Source organism: Bufo gargarizans, unplaced genomic scaffold, assembly GCF_014858855.1.
Source record: "Bufo gargarizans isolate SCDJY-AF-19 unplaced genomic scaffold, ASM1485885v1 original_scaffold_1589_pilon, whole genome shotgun sequence".
Taxonomy (NCBI): domain Eukaryota; kingdom Metazoa; phylum Chordata; class Amphibia; order Anura; family Bufonidae; genus Bufo; species Bufo gargarizans.
In genome coordinates, this window is record NW_025334426.1 from 188,126 (window position 1) to 201,714 (window position 13,589).

A 13,589-nucleotide genomic window follows, 5' to 3' on the forward strand; every position below is an offset into this window, starting at 1 on the left:
CACCTCACAAGCAGTCCAGGATTACAGCTGGGACTCCGCACAGGACATAGGGAGCAGCGCTGCTTCCTGGGATCTGTAGTCCACCTCCCCCTGATTTCAGGCACAGCTCATTCATTGTGACTACAACTCCCAGAAAGCACCGCGCAGCGCGTCCTGACAGGCTGCCTGCGGCCGCACAGACCGCCGGGACAAGTAGTTTGTAGAACAGGGGGCAAAAGACAATGGAGGAGCCTAAAAGACTACAAGTCCCAGAATGCAACAGCCTCAGAAAGAATAGCGAGACCAGGAAGGAGGCGGGACACCGCACCGGAAGAGGCGGGGCGCTGGAGCTGCTTCCGGTGAATGGAGCCTCCCTGTGCAAATCCCATCAAGGTAACGCTCAGGTAATAACAATAACCTATAACTGCCCCAGCCCTGCCCGCCCCTGCGCTGTGCCCGGGAGACCCCGTGTGTGCGGGGGTGTACGGAGGGGTAACCCCGTGTGTGCCGGGGTGTACAGGGGATTAACCCCTTGGGGGTGTAGGGAGGGTTAACCCCGTGTGTGCGGGGGGATGTACAGAGGATTAACCCCTTGTGTGCTGGGGGGGTGTACGAGGGTTAACCCCTGGTGTGCTGGCGGTGTACAGCGGATTAACCCCTTGGGGGTGTAGGGAGGGTTAACCCCTTGTGTGATTGGGGGTGTACGGAGGGTTAACCCCTGGTGTGCTGTATAGCGGATTAACCCCTTGTGTGTGTGGGGGGGGGGAGACCAAAAATGGTTAACCCCTTGTGTGCATGGGTGCACAAAGGATTAACCCCTTGTGTGATTGGGGGTGTACAGAGGGTTAACCCCTGGTGTGCTGTATAGCTGATTAACCCCTTGTGTGTGGAGGGGGGACACGACTACGGATGGTTAACCCCTTGTGTGCTGGGGTGTACAGAGGATTAACCCCTTGTGTGATTGGCATGTACGGAGGGTTAACCCCTGGTGTGCTGTATAGCGGATTAACATCTTGTGTGCGGGGGGTGTGGACGACTACGGAGGGTTAACCCCTTGTGTGCTGGGGTGTACAGAGGATTAACCCCTTGTGTGATTGGGGGGTGTACGTAGGGTTAATCCATTGTATGCAGTGGTTGTAATGAGGGTTAACCCCTTGTGTGCAGGGGAAGGGGGGATGTACAGAGGATTAACCCCGTGTGAGCGGTGGTGTGTGTGTAATGAGGGTTAACTCCTTGTGTGCCGGTTGTGTACGGAGGGTTAACCCCTGTGTGTGCTGGTGGCGTATAGAGAGTGTACAGAGGGTTAACCCCGCGTATGCTGGGGGGGGGGATGAAGAGTTGTCCCGTGCACTGATACGTCTCTGTGCTGTCAGCTCTCGCCTCCAGTCCTAGGAAGAGGCCATGAGCGAGCGGAGAGAAGCCGCACACATGTGGGACCCTCCCGGCTCAGACGACGATGACTGCCCCATACCTTACACAGGTAGAGAGATGAGATGAGTAAGTCAGGAGGTGGGGGCGGGGAAAGGGGATCGCCCCCTGCTGTCATTGGGAAGTTACAATATGTAGGGAGCTCCCCCTAGTGGTGGCTGCAGGGATGGGGGCGAAGGACAGGGATGGAGGAGGGATGCGGGTGAAGGAGGGATGGGGATGAAGGCCCGGGATGGAGGAGGGATGGGGTCGAAGGGCCGGGATAGAGGAGAGAGGGGTGTGAACGGTCGGGATGGGAGCGAAGGGATTGAGGAGGGATGGAGGCGAAGGGCAGGGATAGACAAGGGATAGGGGCGAAGGGCATGGATAGAGGAGGGATGGGGGTGAATGGCAGGGATAGAGGAGAGAGGGGTGTGAAGGGTCGGGATGGGAGCGAAGAGCAGGGATAGAGAAGAGATGGGACGAAGGGCAGGGATAGACGAGGGATGGGGGTGAATGGCCGAGATAGAGAAGAGATGGGACGAAGGGCAGGGATAGACAAGGGATGGGGGTGAATGGCCGGGATAGAGAAGAGATGGGACGAAGGGCAGGGATAGACAAGGGATGGGGGTGAATGGCAGGGATAGAGGAGAGAGGGGTGTGAAGGGTCGGGATGGGAGCGAAGAGCAGGGATAGAGAAGAGATGGGATGAAGGGCAGGGATAGAGGAGGGATGGGGGTGAATGGCCGGGATAGGGGTGAAGGGCATGGATAGAGGAGGGATAGGGGCAAAGGGCATAGATTGAGGAGGGATGGGGGTGAAGGGCCAGGATAGAGGAGGGACACAAGTGATGAGAAGTGTCTGCAGGGACGATGCTCCGCTGTACACCAGTGACATCATCTTCTCCCTCTGCAGACGCGTTTGGGCCGATGAATGGAGCTGAAGACGAGAACACGTTGTACATCCAGCAGTGCGGCGTGCTCTTAGACTGTCACGACGACGTTGACGACATTTCTCAGTCGGCTCCAGGTGAAGAGAGCGAGGAAAGCTTCTTTGATTCTGAGAAGAAGAATTGCTCACCTCACAGCAGCTCAGCCAAAGCGGGCCCCAGCGGCAAAGGGACGAGCAAGCTGTCTAACATCATAGCCCATCTGCAGAGCTTGGCCAGCGAGCGGGAGTCGTCCCGCAGGGAGACTGGGGTGGAGGAGACCGTCGCTTTTCAGATGGCTGAAAGCTCTTACGGTTATGACACACAGGACATTCCCTTTGAAGATCACGCCGAGCACTTGGCCTCCCCCAGGGGGCGCTCACACTCCTCAGATCAACGCCTAAAAGCTTTTAAAGCAATTAAAATCCTGCAGGACACGGACTCGAAGGACAAAAAGTATATTTGTGTGGAGTGTGGGAAAACTAGCCGTTACAAGTCTGCCTATCTACGGCACAAGAGGACGCACACCGGCGAGAAACCCTTCAGTTGTACCGATTGTGGTAAGTGTTTCCGGAGGAGTTCTCAGCTGGTAACTCACCAGCGAATCCATACCGGTGAGAAGCCCTACACCTGCCTGCGCTGCGGGAAGAGCTTCAGCTGTAACTCCACCCTGGTGACCCACCAGAGGACCCACACGGGCGAGAAGCCTTATATATGCATTGAGTGCGGTAAGGGCTTCATCCACAGTTCTGACTACAACCGTCACCACCGCGTCCATCGTGGAGAGAAGCGCTACACCTGTAAAGAGTGTGGGAAGAGCTTCAGCCAGAGCTCCTACCTGGTCATCCACCAGCGCATCCACACCGGAGAGAAACCATTTGTGTGTAATGATTGTGGAAAGTGTTTCAGCCGCAACTCTTCACTGGTGACACATCAGAGGGTGCACACCGGCGAGCGGCCATACACCTGCGCAGAATGTGGAAAGAGCTTCCGCCAAAGTTCCCACCTCCTCATCCACCAGAGGACACATACTCCAGACAGTCACCTGGCGCTTCGTGCCATGATGTGAGAGGTTGCATAGTGTTCTTGGTGCTGTCGGTGCACCAGAGAGAACTGTTGGGGTCACCCCCTTCCAAAGAGGATTGCATAGGAAAGAAGGAACTTGCATAATGGCCCAACTTGTATAGGGTGTGAACCACCCTCGTCAACAAGCTGAGGTCCTGAACTTCGCGGTGCTAATGCAGAAGTCTAGAAGACCCCTCCCCCGTGACTGCCCCATCCGTTTCCTCATTGTGCACTCACTTCAGGTCATTTATTGCCGTATGGTGTGCCTGTCCCTCCCCTCCCCCACTATTTATACTTGATGGTTAGCTTGGAAGCCTAAGCCCGTCGGCAGTCTCGGGTAGAGTCGCTGTCCTAAGCTGTGTAGTCCTGATTGCATGCCACTATCTCAGCCAGTGAACCATGTCTAACCTAGTCAGTTCTCTGCTAAACTTTGACCCGTCAGCCTTTGCTGCTTTACATGGGGGAGTCCGGGGCGTGTGTTCCAGATGGTTTGTGCATGTCCCGTCATCCCAGACAAGAGTCAAGGGGGCAGAAGAGGTCAGCAGAGACTTCCTGTGTGGTTGGTACATGAGGAGGCCTGCTAGGTGACCACTCACTGCAGGTGTCATGTGGAGAACAGGTGGAGGTTCCCAGCGGCACTGCGTGCAGTATCTGACTCTAGCCTGTGTTCACATGAGACGGTGAGTCCTGCAGCGGATTCCTGTACAGGCCTACATCCCAGTATTTCGTTTAGTGACATCCTGTTGGATTGTGGATAGGGATGTGTAAGGTGGGAAGCAGAACTCTGGAGAGTCCACACCTTCTGTCCCCGACGCCATGACTTTTGTCTGGGGGGTGGGAATCATGTGTCGCATACCTCCAGCCCTGGCTCCATCACTAACCCTGTACACTCATGAGATGTTCTCCAGATATGGCTGGAGCACAACGTAAACACAACCATGGTCCTGAGACCTGCTCTTTGGTTTTTGAGATCGTTGTTGAGGACATAAGCTGCAGCTCCGGTCTAGCGTGAAGGATCGTCACACATGACACTATTATTTATAAGTACTCGTAGAGGGCGATGCATCCGCCGTATGGGCGTCCGCCGCTCACTGAACACTACACCTGCTGTTCTCGCCGCTCTCTAAGTACGTTTTCTCGGAAGCACTTTTATACTGTGACTGTTGTATCAGTAAATATGTGAAACCATCATGTGTGAGAGTCCGTGTCTAACCCAGGGCCGAGGACCAGCGTCAGCACAGCTAAACTCTACCCACCCCTGACCATCACACCTACATGAGCTTGTTGGACGGCCCATAACCATGGCTGTTATTGAGTTGGTGCCATTGGTTGGGAAGACTTTCCACAAGACTACGACTGCTGACACGCCACTCTACAGATGGCAGCCATGATCATCAGATGTATGACACTCATCAGATAATACATGCAGTGACCATGGCTGCTGACTCTACAGATCATACATCGGGTGGCCATGACTGCTGACACGCTGACTCTACAGATGATACGTGCAGTATCCATGGCTGCTGACACGCTGACTCTATAGATAACACATGCAGTGTCCATGGCTGCTGACTCTACAGATCATACATCGGGTGGCCATGACTGCTGACACGCTGACTCTATAGATAACACATGCAGTATCCATGGCTGCTGACACGCTGACTCTATAGATAACACATGCAGTGTCCATGGCTGCTGACACGCTGACTCTATAGATAACACATGCAGTGTCCATGGCTGCTGACACGCTGACTCTATAGATAACACATGCAGTGTCCATGGCTGCTGACACGCTGACTCTATAGATAACACATGCAGTGACCATGGCTGCTGACACGCTGACTCTATAGATAACACATGCAGTGACCATGGCTGCTGACACGCTGACTCTATAGATAACACATGCAGTGTCCATGGCTGCTGACACGCTGACTCTATAGATAACACATGCAGTGTCCATGGCTGCTGACACTCTGACTCTATAGATAACACGTGCAGTGCCCATGGCTGCTGACACGCTGACTCTATAGATAACACATGCAGTATCCATGGCTGCTGACACGCTGACTCTATAGATAACACATGCAGTGTCCATGACTGCTGACACGCTGACTCTATAGATAACACATGCAGTGCCCATGGCTGCTGACACGCTGACTCTACAGATAACACATGCAGTGTCCATGGCTGCTGACACGCTGACTCTATAGATATCACATGCAGTATCCATGGCTGCTGACTCTACAGATAACACATGCAGTGTCCATGACTGCTGACATGCTGACTCTACAGATAACACATGCAGTGCCCATGGCTGCTGACACGCTGACTCTATAGATAACACATGCAGTGTCCATGGCTGCTGACATGCTGACTCTACAGATAACACATGCAGTACCCATGGCTGCTGACACGCTGACTCTATAGATAACACATGCAGTGTCAATGGCTGCTGACACGCTGACTCTATAGATAACACGTGCAGTGCCCATGGCTGCTGACACGCTGACTCTATAGATAACACATGCAGTGTCCATGGCTGCTGACACGCTGACTCTATAGATAACACATGCAGTATCCATGGCTGCTGACACGCTGACTCTATAGATAACACATGCAGTGTCCATGACTGCTGACACGCTGACTCTATAGATAACACATGCAGTGTCCATGGCTGCTGACACGCTGACTCTATAGATAACACATGCAGTGTCCATGGCTGCTGACACGCTGACTCTATAGATAACACATGCAGTGACCATGGCTGCTGACACGCTGACTCTATAGATAACACATGCAGTGTCCATGGCTGCTGACACGCTGACTCTACAGATAACACATGCAGTGCCCATGGCTGCTGACACGCTGACTCTATAGATAACACATGCAGTGTCCATGGCTGCTGACACGCTGACTCTATAGATAACACATGCAGTGTCCATGGCTGCTGACACGCTGACTCTATAGATAACACATGCAGTGTCCATGGCTGCTGACACGCTGACTCTATAGATAACACATGCAGTGTCAATGGCTGCTGACACGCTGACTCTACAGATAACACATGCAGTGTCCATGGCTGCTGACACGCTGACTCTACAGATAACACATGCAGTGTCCATGGCTGCTGACACGCTGACTCTATAGATAACACGTGCAGTGTCCATGGCTGCTGACACGCTGACTCTATAGATAACACATGCAGTGTCCATGGCTGCTGACACGCTGACTCTATAGATAACACGTGCAGTGTCCATGGCTGCTGACACGCTGACTCTATAGATAACACATGCAGTGTCCATGGCTGCTGACACGCTGACTCTATAGATAACACATGCAGTGTCCATGGCTGCTGACACGCTGACTCTATAGATAACACATGCAGTGTCCATGGCTGCTGACACGCTGACTCTATAGATAACACGTGCAGTGTCCATGGCTGCTGACACGCTGACTCATAGATAACACGTGCAGTGTCCATGGCTGCTGACACGCTGACTCTATAGATAACACATGCAGTGTCCATGGCTGCTGACACGCTGACTCTATAGATAACACATGCAGTGTCCATGGCTGCTGACACGCTGACTCTATAGATAACACATGCAGTGTCCATGGCTGCTGACACGCTGACTCTACAGATAACACATGCAGTGTCCATGGCTGCTGACACGCTGACTCTATAGATAACACGTGCAGTGTCCATGGCTTGCTGACACGCTGACTCTATAGATAACACATGCAGTGTCAATGGCTGCTGACACGCTGACTCTATAGATAACACGTGCAGTGCCCATGGCTTCTGACACGCTGACTCTATAGATAACACATGCAGTGTCCATGGCTGCTGACACGCTGACTCTATAGATAACACATGCAGTGTCATGGCTGCTGACACGCTGACTCTATAGATAACACATGCAGTGTCCAGGCTGCTGACACGCTGACTCTATAGATAACACATGCAGTGGCCATGGCTGCTGACACGCTGACTCTATAGATAACACATGCAGTGTCCATGGCTGCTGACACGCTGACTCTATAGATAACACAGCAGTGTCCATGGCTGCTGACCACGCTGACTTCCTACAGATAACACAGCAGTGTCCATGGCTGCTGACACGCTGACTCTATAGATAACACATGCAGTGTCCATGGCTGCTGACACGCTGACTCTATAGATAACACATGCAGTGCCATGGCTGCTGACACGCTGACTCTATAGATAACACATGCAGTGTCCATGGCTGCTGACACGCTGACTCTACTAGATAACACATGCAGTGTCCATGGCTGCTGACACGCTGACTCTATAGATAACACATGCAGTGCCATGGCTGCTGACACGCTGACTCTATAGATAACACATGCAGTGTCCATGGCTGCTGACACGCTGACTCTATAGATAACACATGCAGTTGTCCATGGCTGCTGACACGCTGACTCTATAGATAACTACATGCAGTGTCCATGGCTGCTGACACGCTGACTCTATAGATAACACATGCAGTGTCCATGGCTGCTGACACGCTGACTCTATAGATAACACATGCAGTGTCAATGGCTGCTGACACGCTGACTCTATAGATAACACGTGCAGTGCCCATGGCTGCTGACACGCTGACTCTACAGATAACACATGCAGTGTCAATGGCTGCTGACACGCTGACTCTATAGATAACACGTGCAGTGCCCATGGCTGCTGACACGCTGACTCTACAGATAACACATGCAGTGTCCATGGCTGCTGACACGCTGACTCTACAGATAACACGTGCAGTGCCCATGGCTGCTGACACGCTGACTCTACAGATAACACATGCAGTGTCCATGGCTGCTGACACGCTGACTCTACAGATAACACATGCAGTGTCAATGGCTGCTGACACGCTGACTCTATAGATAACACGTGCAGTGCCCATGGCTGCTGACACGCTGACTCTACAGATAACACATGCAGTGTCAATGGCTGCTGACACTCTGACTCTATAGATAACACGTGCAGTGCCCATGGCTGCTGACACGCTGACTCTACAGATAACACATGCAGTGTCCATGGCTGCTGACACGCTGACTCTATAGATATCACATGCAGTATCCATGGCTGCTGACTCTACAGATAACACATGCAGTGTCCATGACTGCTGACATGCTGACTCTACAGATAACACATGCAGTGCCCATGGCTGCTGACACGCTGACTCTATAGATAACACATGCAGTGTCCATGGCTGCTGACATGCTGACTCTACAGATAACACATGCAGTACCCATGGCTGCTGACACGCTGACTCTATAGATAACACATGCAGTGTCAATGGCTGCTGACACGCTGACTCTATAGATAACACGTGCAGTGCCCATGGCTGCTGACACGCTGACTCTACAGATAACACATGCAGTGTCCATGGCTGCTGACACGCTGACTCTATAGATAACACATGCAGTGCCCATGGCTGCTGACTACAGATCATACATCGGGTGACCATGGCTGCTGACACGCTGACTCTATAGATAACACATGCAGTGTCCATGGCTGCTGACACGCTGACTCTATAGATAACACATGCAGTGTCCATGACTGCTGACACGCTGACTCTATAGATAACACATGCAGTGTCCATGACTGCTGACACGCTGACTCTACAGATAACACATGCAGTACCCATGGCTGCTGACACGCTGACTCTATAGATAACACATGCAGTGTCCATGGCTGCTGACACGCTGACTCTATAGATAACACATGCAGTGTCCATGGCTGCTGACACGCTGACTCTATAGATATCACATGCAGTGTCCATGACTGCTGACACGCTGACTCTATAGATAACACATGCAGTGTCCATGGCTGCTGACACCCTGACTCTATAGATAACACATGCAGTGTCCATCACTGCTGACACGCTGACTCTATAGATAACACATGCAGTGTCCATGGCTGCTGACACGCTGACTCTATAGATAACACGTGCAGTGCCCATGACTGCTGACACGCGGACTCTATAGATAACACATGCAGTGTCCATGGCTGCTGACACGCTGACTCTATAGATAACACGTGCAGTGCCCATGGCTGCTGACACGCTGACTCTATAGATAACACATGCAGTGCCCATGGCTGCTGACACGCTGACTCTATAGATAACACATGCAGTGTCCATGACTGCTGACACGCTGACTCTACAGATAACACATGCAGTGTCCATGGCTGCTGACACGCTGACTCTATAGATAACACGTGCAGTGTCCATGGCTGCTGACACGCTGACTCTATAGATAACACATGCAGTGCCCATGGCTGCTGACTGCAGATCATACATCGGGTGACCATGACTGCTGACACGCTGACTCTATAGATAACACGTGCAGTGCCCATGGCTGCTGACACGCTGACTGTATGGATAACACATGCAGTGTCCATGGCTGCTGACACGCTGACTCTATAGATAACACATGCAGTGTCCATGGCTGCTGACACGCTGACTCTACAGATGATACAAACAGTGCCCATGGCTGCTGACTCTATAGGACCCTGCGACAAAACTGCTCTGACTCCCACTACTGAAGCGTCAACCTCCGCAATGAAAGGCTGAGACACATCAGGCTGCACCAGAATGGGAGCAGAAGCAGAACATTTCTTTATTGCAGAAAAAGCATGTAATGCCTCTTCAGACCAGACTGAGAAGTCCACACCTTTCTTGGTCATATTGGTCAAAGCTTTAACAATAGTAGAATAATTCAGTATACATTTTCTGTAGTAATTAGTAAACCCCAAAAACCGCATCAGCTCTTTCTGATTCTCAGGTCGATCCCAGTCTAATACTGCACGGACCTTTTCGGGATCCATACGAAAACCTGAGGAAGAAAGCAGATGACCCAGGAACTGCAGCTCCTGAACAGCAAACACACATTTTTCTAACTTAGCATATAACTTATTCTCCCGGAGGATCAGTAATACTTATCTTAAATGATCCTGGTAAATTAGTCTGGCAAGTAAATTAGTATGTCATCAAGGTAAATAACAACAAACCTCCACACCAAATGATGAAAAATGTCTTGGCTCCACCAATCTGATCAAATAAATCTGGGATCAAGGGAAGGGGATAAGGATCACAGACAGTGATAAGATTTAGCTCCCGGAAATCTAAAAAAAGAAGCCGGCAGCCATCGGTGACTTATATGGTCTAATATGTCCTTTTGCCAAACTCTCGGTAATATACTTTCGCATAGCTACTCTTTCGGGTTGGGAAATATTATACAACCGAGACTTTGGCAATTTAGCTCCGGGAATAAGGTTGACCAGACAATCATACTCTCGGCGAGGGGGTAACTCCTGATCTCCATCCTCAGTGAATACGTCCGAAAAATCAGAAACAAATGGAGGTAATGCCTTAGTGGATACCACAGGAAGTAATGTGCCGAGTTGTCTATACAGAAATTACTCCAATTACTGATCTGTCTCGCTTACCAATCTATGGTAGGATTATGTCGGGTCAACCATGGTAAACCCAGCACTAAGAGGGGCAGGCAAACCCTTCAGTACAAAACAGGAAATGGCCTCAACATGGGAATCACCCACCCTCAAATGAATATCGTGCCCCATATGAGTCAGAGACTTTTGCGAGAGAGGAGCGGAATCAATAGCAAACAGTTATTCCCTTGATTAATGCGCTTGTTTTTAAACCATGACTCTGAACGAACTGATATTTCACAAGGTTAACCCCTGCACCACTGTCAACAAATACTTCTAATTCAATATTTTTTGGAGTCTAGCGCCACTCTGGCAGGCAGGAGAAATCGGGTACTACCGGTAAAAGACAAAAATACCTTCTCAGACTGCCCACCCACACTGCCAAGGGTAAGAGAACTAGACCCATTAGTTACAACCTTTTTTTTTCCTTTTTCACCTTGAGGTTTCATATAAGGACATACGTTAATAAAATGTCCTTCTTTTCCACAGAAGAAACAAAGTCTTCTCTGAACCCTGAAGTTCCTATTACCAGGGCATGAAGAGACCTGTCCCAAATGCATAGGCTCATCACCAGATACGAGCTCGAATGTCCCTGTACCCCGCGGAGAGAAGAGACTGCTTCCCCATATGGTAGTGCATCCCGAGTGAGGGGAACCTTGCATCTCTCTCAGGCGTCTATCAATCCGTATGGCCAGGGACATGGCCGCCTCCAAAGAATCAGGGTTTTTGTGGAATGCCAGGGCGTCTTTTAGTCTCTCAGACAGAACTGACTACGGAGAGCTGGGTCATTCCACTCCGAATCAGTCGCCCATCTCCTAAATTCAGAGCAATATGACTGCAGAACGTTCTCTCTGACACAAACTACGCCGATCAGAGGGATTTGGAACCGATCGGGAGAGAAAAGGCCCAGGACCGAGCATCACCTTTCAGCAGAGAAATAATCCCCACTCTTTGATTTTCGTCCCCAGAGGAGATTAAAGGGACACTGACAAGCAAATTCAGCATATTTAGTTATATATCTGACATTACAGGTCTTATACAGTCTATTAAAAGCATCTAAGTAGCCCCCCTGTCCACCTTCTAAATACCGAAAAATAAAGCTATATAACCTGCCTGTCTCCTCACCAATCTGCCCAAGGGGCGGCGTTTCATCTCAAAATGCGCCCAGCCAGCCGCTCCCAACTGCCGCTCTGAAGCCCCGCCCAGCTCATCAATATTCACTTCACTGGGCGGCGGCTACAACTCTCCCCAGTCACGATCCTGCGCATGGGCAATCGAATCCTCCTGGCATCGTATCATCATCATCGCATGCGCATGAGGCAGAGGCTGCAGCGGCTTCGGGGACGCAGGCAGGGTGTGTACGCAGGCGCGATCTAACCACGGCGGGGCGCAGGCGCAGAAGATTAGACATGAACGATGCCAGGAGGATTCTATTACCCATGCGCAGGATCGTGACTGGGGAGAGTTGTAGCCGCCGCCCAGTGAAGTGAATATTGATGAGCTGGGCGGGGCTTCAGAGCGGCAGTTGGGAGTGGCTGGCTGGGCGCATTTTGAGATGAAACGCCGCCCCTTGGGCAGATTGGTGAGGAGACAGGCAAGTTATAAATCTTTATTTTTCGGTATTTAAAAGGTGGACAGGGAGGATACATAGATGATTTTAATAGACTGTATAAGACCTGTAATGTCAGATATATAACACAATATGCTGAATTTGCCTGTCAGTGTCCCTTTAAACGCAGTCGAAAATACAGTTTACAAGATTCTCTGAAGCAAACAAAATTATCACTCCCCCATAAAACCTATCTGGGAGGGCGACCTTAGGTTCAAGGCTGCCCTGGATCCCACTGACGGAACCAGACTTCTGAGACTTGTGAAACTGTGCAACTGAATTACGGAGGTCAGCTACCTCCAAAGATAATCCCTGCATGCGATCCACCAGTGCATCAACAGTATCCATATCTGCGCAAAGCAAGGAATATAATGACGGTAGGGGCAGTTGATAATGTCACGGCAAGTGGGGATAAGAGGAACACCAAGTAAAGAAACCAGCGTCTCCCTGAGACCTAGAAGCAAAACACGCACAAAGGAAATACAGGAGGACATAGCTTGAGACGAGCGGGAAGTAGAGGATCCATAAACAACCAGTATAGAACTCCAGAAGGAAAATAGCAACTGCAAAGTCAGCAGTAAGAGGCGGACATAAATAGAACCTCAAAAACAGCGAACGAGCAGAACCTGTGGAGAGGTGGGATCCTGCCCACAACAACAAACAGAAGGGAAACACAGAAAGACCTGTCAGATAATCATGTGCTGCAAAGTATATCCGATCTTCTCACATCTCTCACCGGGTAGGCAGTGACAATAGATAACACATGCAGTGTCCATGGCTGCTGACACGCTGACTCTATAGATAACACATGCAGTATCCATGGCTGCTGACACGCTGACTCTACAGATAACACATGCAGTGCCCATGGCTGCTGACTCTATAGATAACACATGCAGTGTCCATGGCTGCTGACACGCTGACTCTATAGATAACACATGCAGTATCCATGGCTGCTGACACGCTGACTCTATAGATAACACATGCAGTGTCCATGACTGCTGACACGCTGACTCTATAGATAACACGTGCAGTGCCCATGGCTGCTGACACGCTGACTCTATAGATATCACATGCAGTGTCCATGGCTGCTGACACGCTGACTCTATAGATAACACATGCAGTGTCCA

General features: G+C 50.8%; 1 protein-coding gene across 5 annotated transcripts; it reads left to right on the forward strand.

The window, feature by feature from the left end:
* Positions 1-311: 311 nt before the first annotated feature.
* LOC122923421 (oocyte zinc finger protein XlCOF6.1-like) lies at positions 312-4,550 on the forward strand. Of its 5 annotated transcripts, none has more exons than XM_044274229.1 (3): positions 314-383; positions 1,353-1,459; positions 2,302-4,550. In XM_044274229.1, the coding sequence occupies exons 2-3, from the start codon at positions 1,381-1,383 to the stop codon at positions 3,381-3,383; spliced, it is 1,161 nt and encodes a 386-aa protein (XP_044130164.1). In that variant the 5' UTR covers positions 314-383; positions 1,353-1,380; the 3' UTR covers positions 3,384-4,550. The 5 variants fall into 5 exon arrangements, with proteins under 5 accessions (XP_044130168.1, XP_044130164.1, XP_044130166.1 ...); XM_044274231.1 differs by having other exon boundaries at positions 317-372; XM_044274232.1 differs by having other exon boundaries at positions 369-383; positions 1,353-1,476.
* The last annotated feature ends 9,039 nt before the right edge of the window (positions 4,551-13,589 follow it).

Coding starts and splice junctions, on each gene's coding strand:
- LOC122923421 (XM_044274229.1), top strand. CDS start 1,381: ATGAGCGAGCGGAGAGAAGCCGCACACATGTGGGACCCTCCCGGCTCA. Junction 1,460..2,301: donor CTGCCCCATACCTTACACAG/GTAGAGAGATGA, acceptor CTCCCTCTGCAG/ACGCGTTTGGGCCGATGAAT.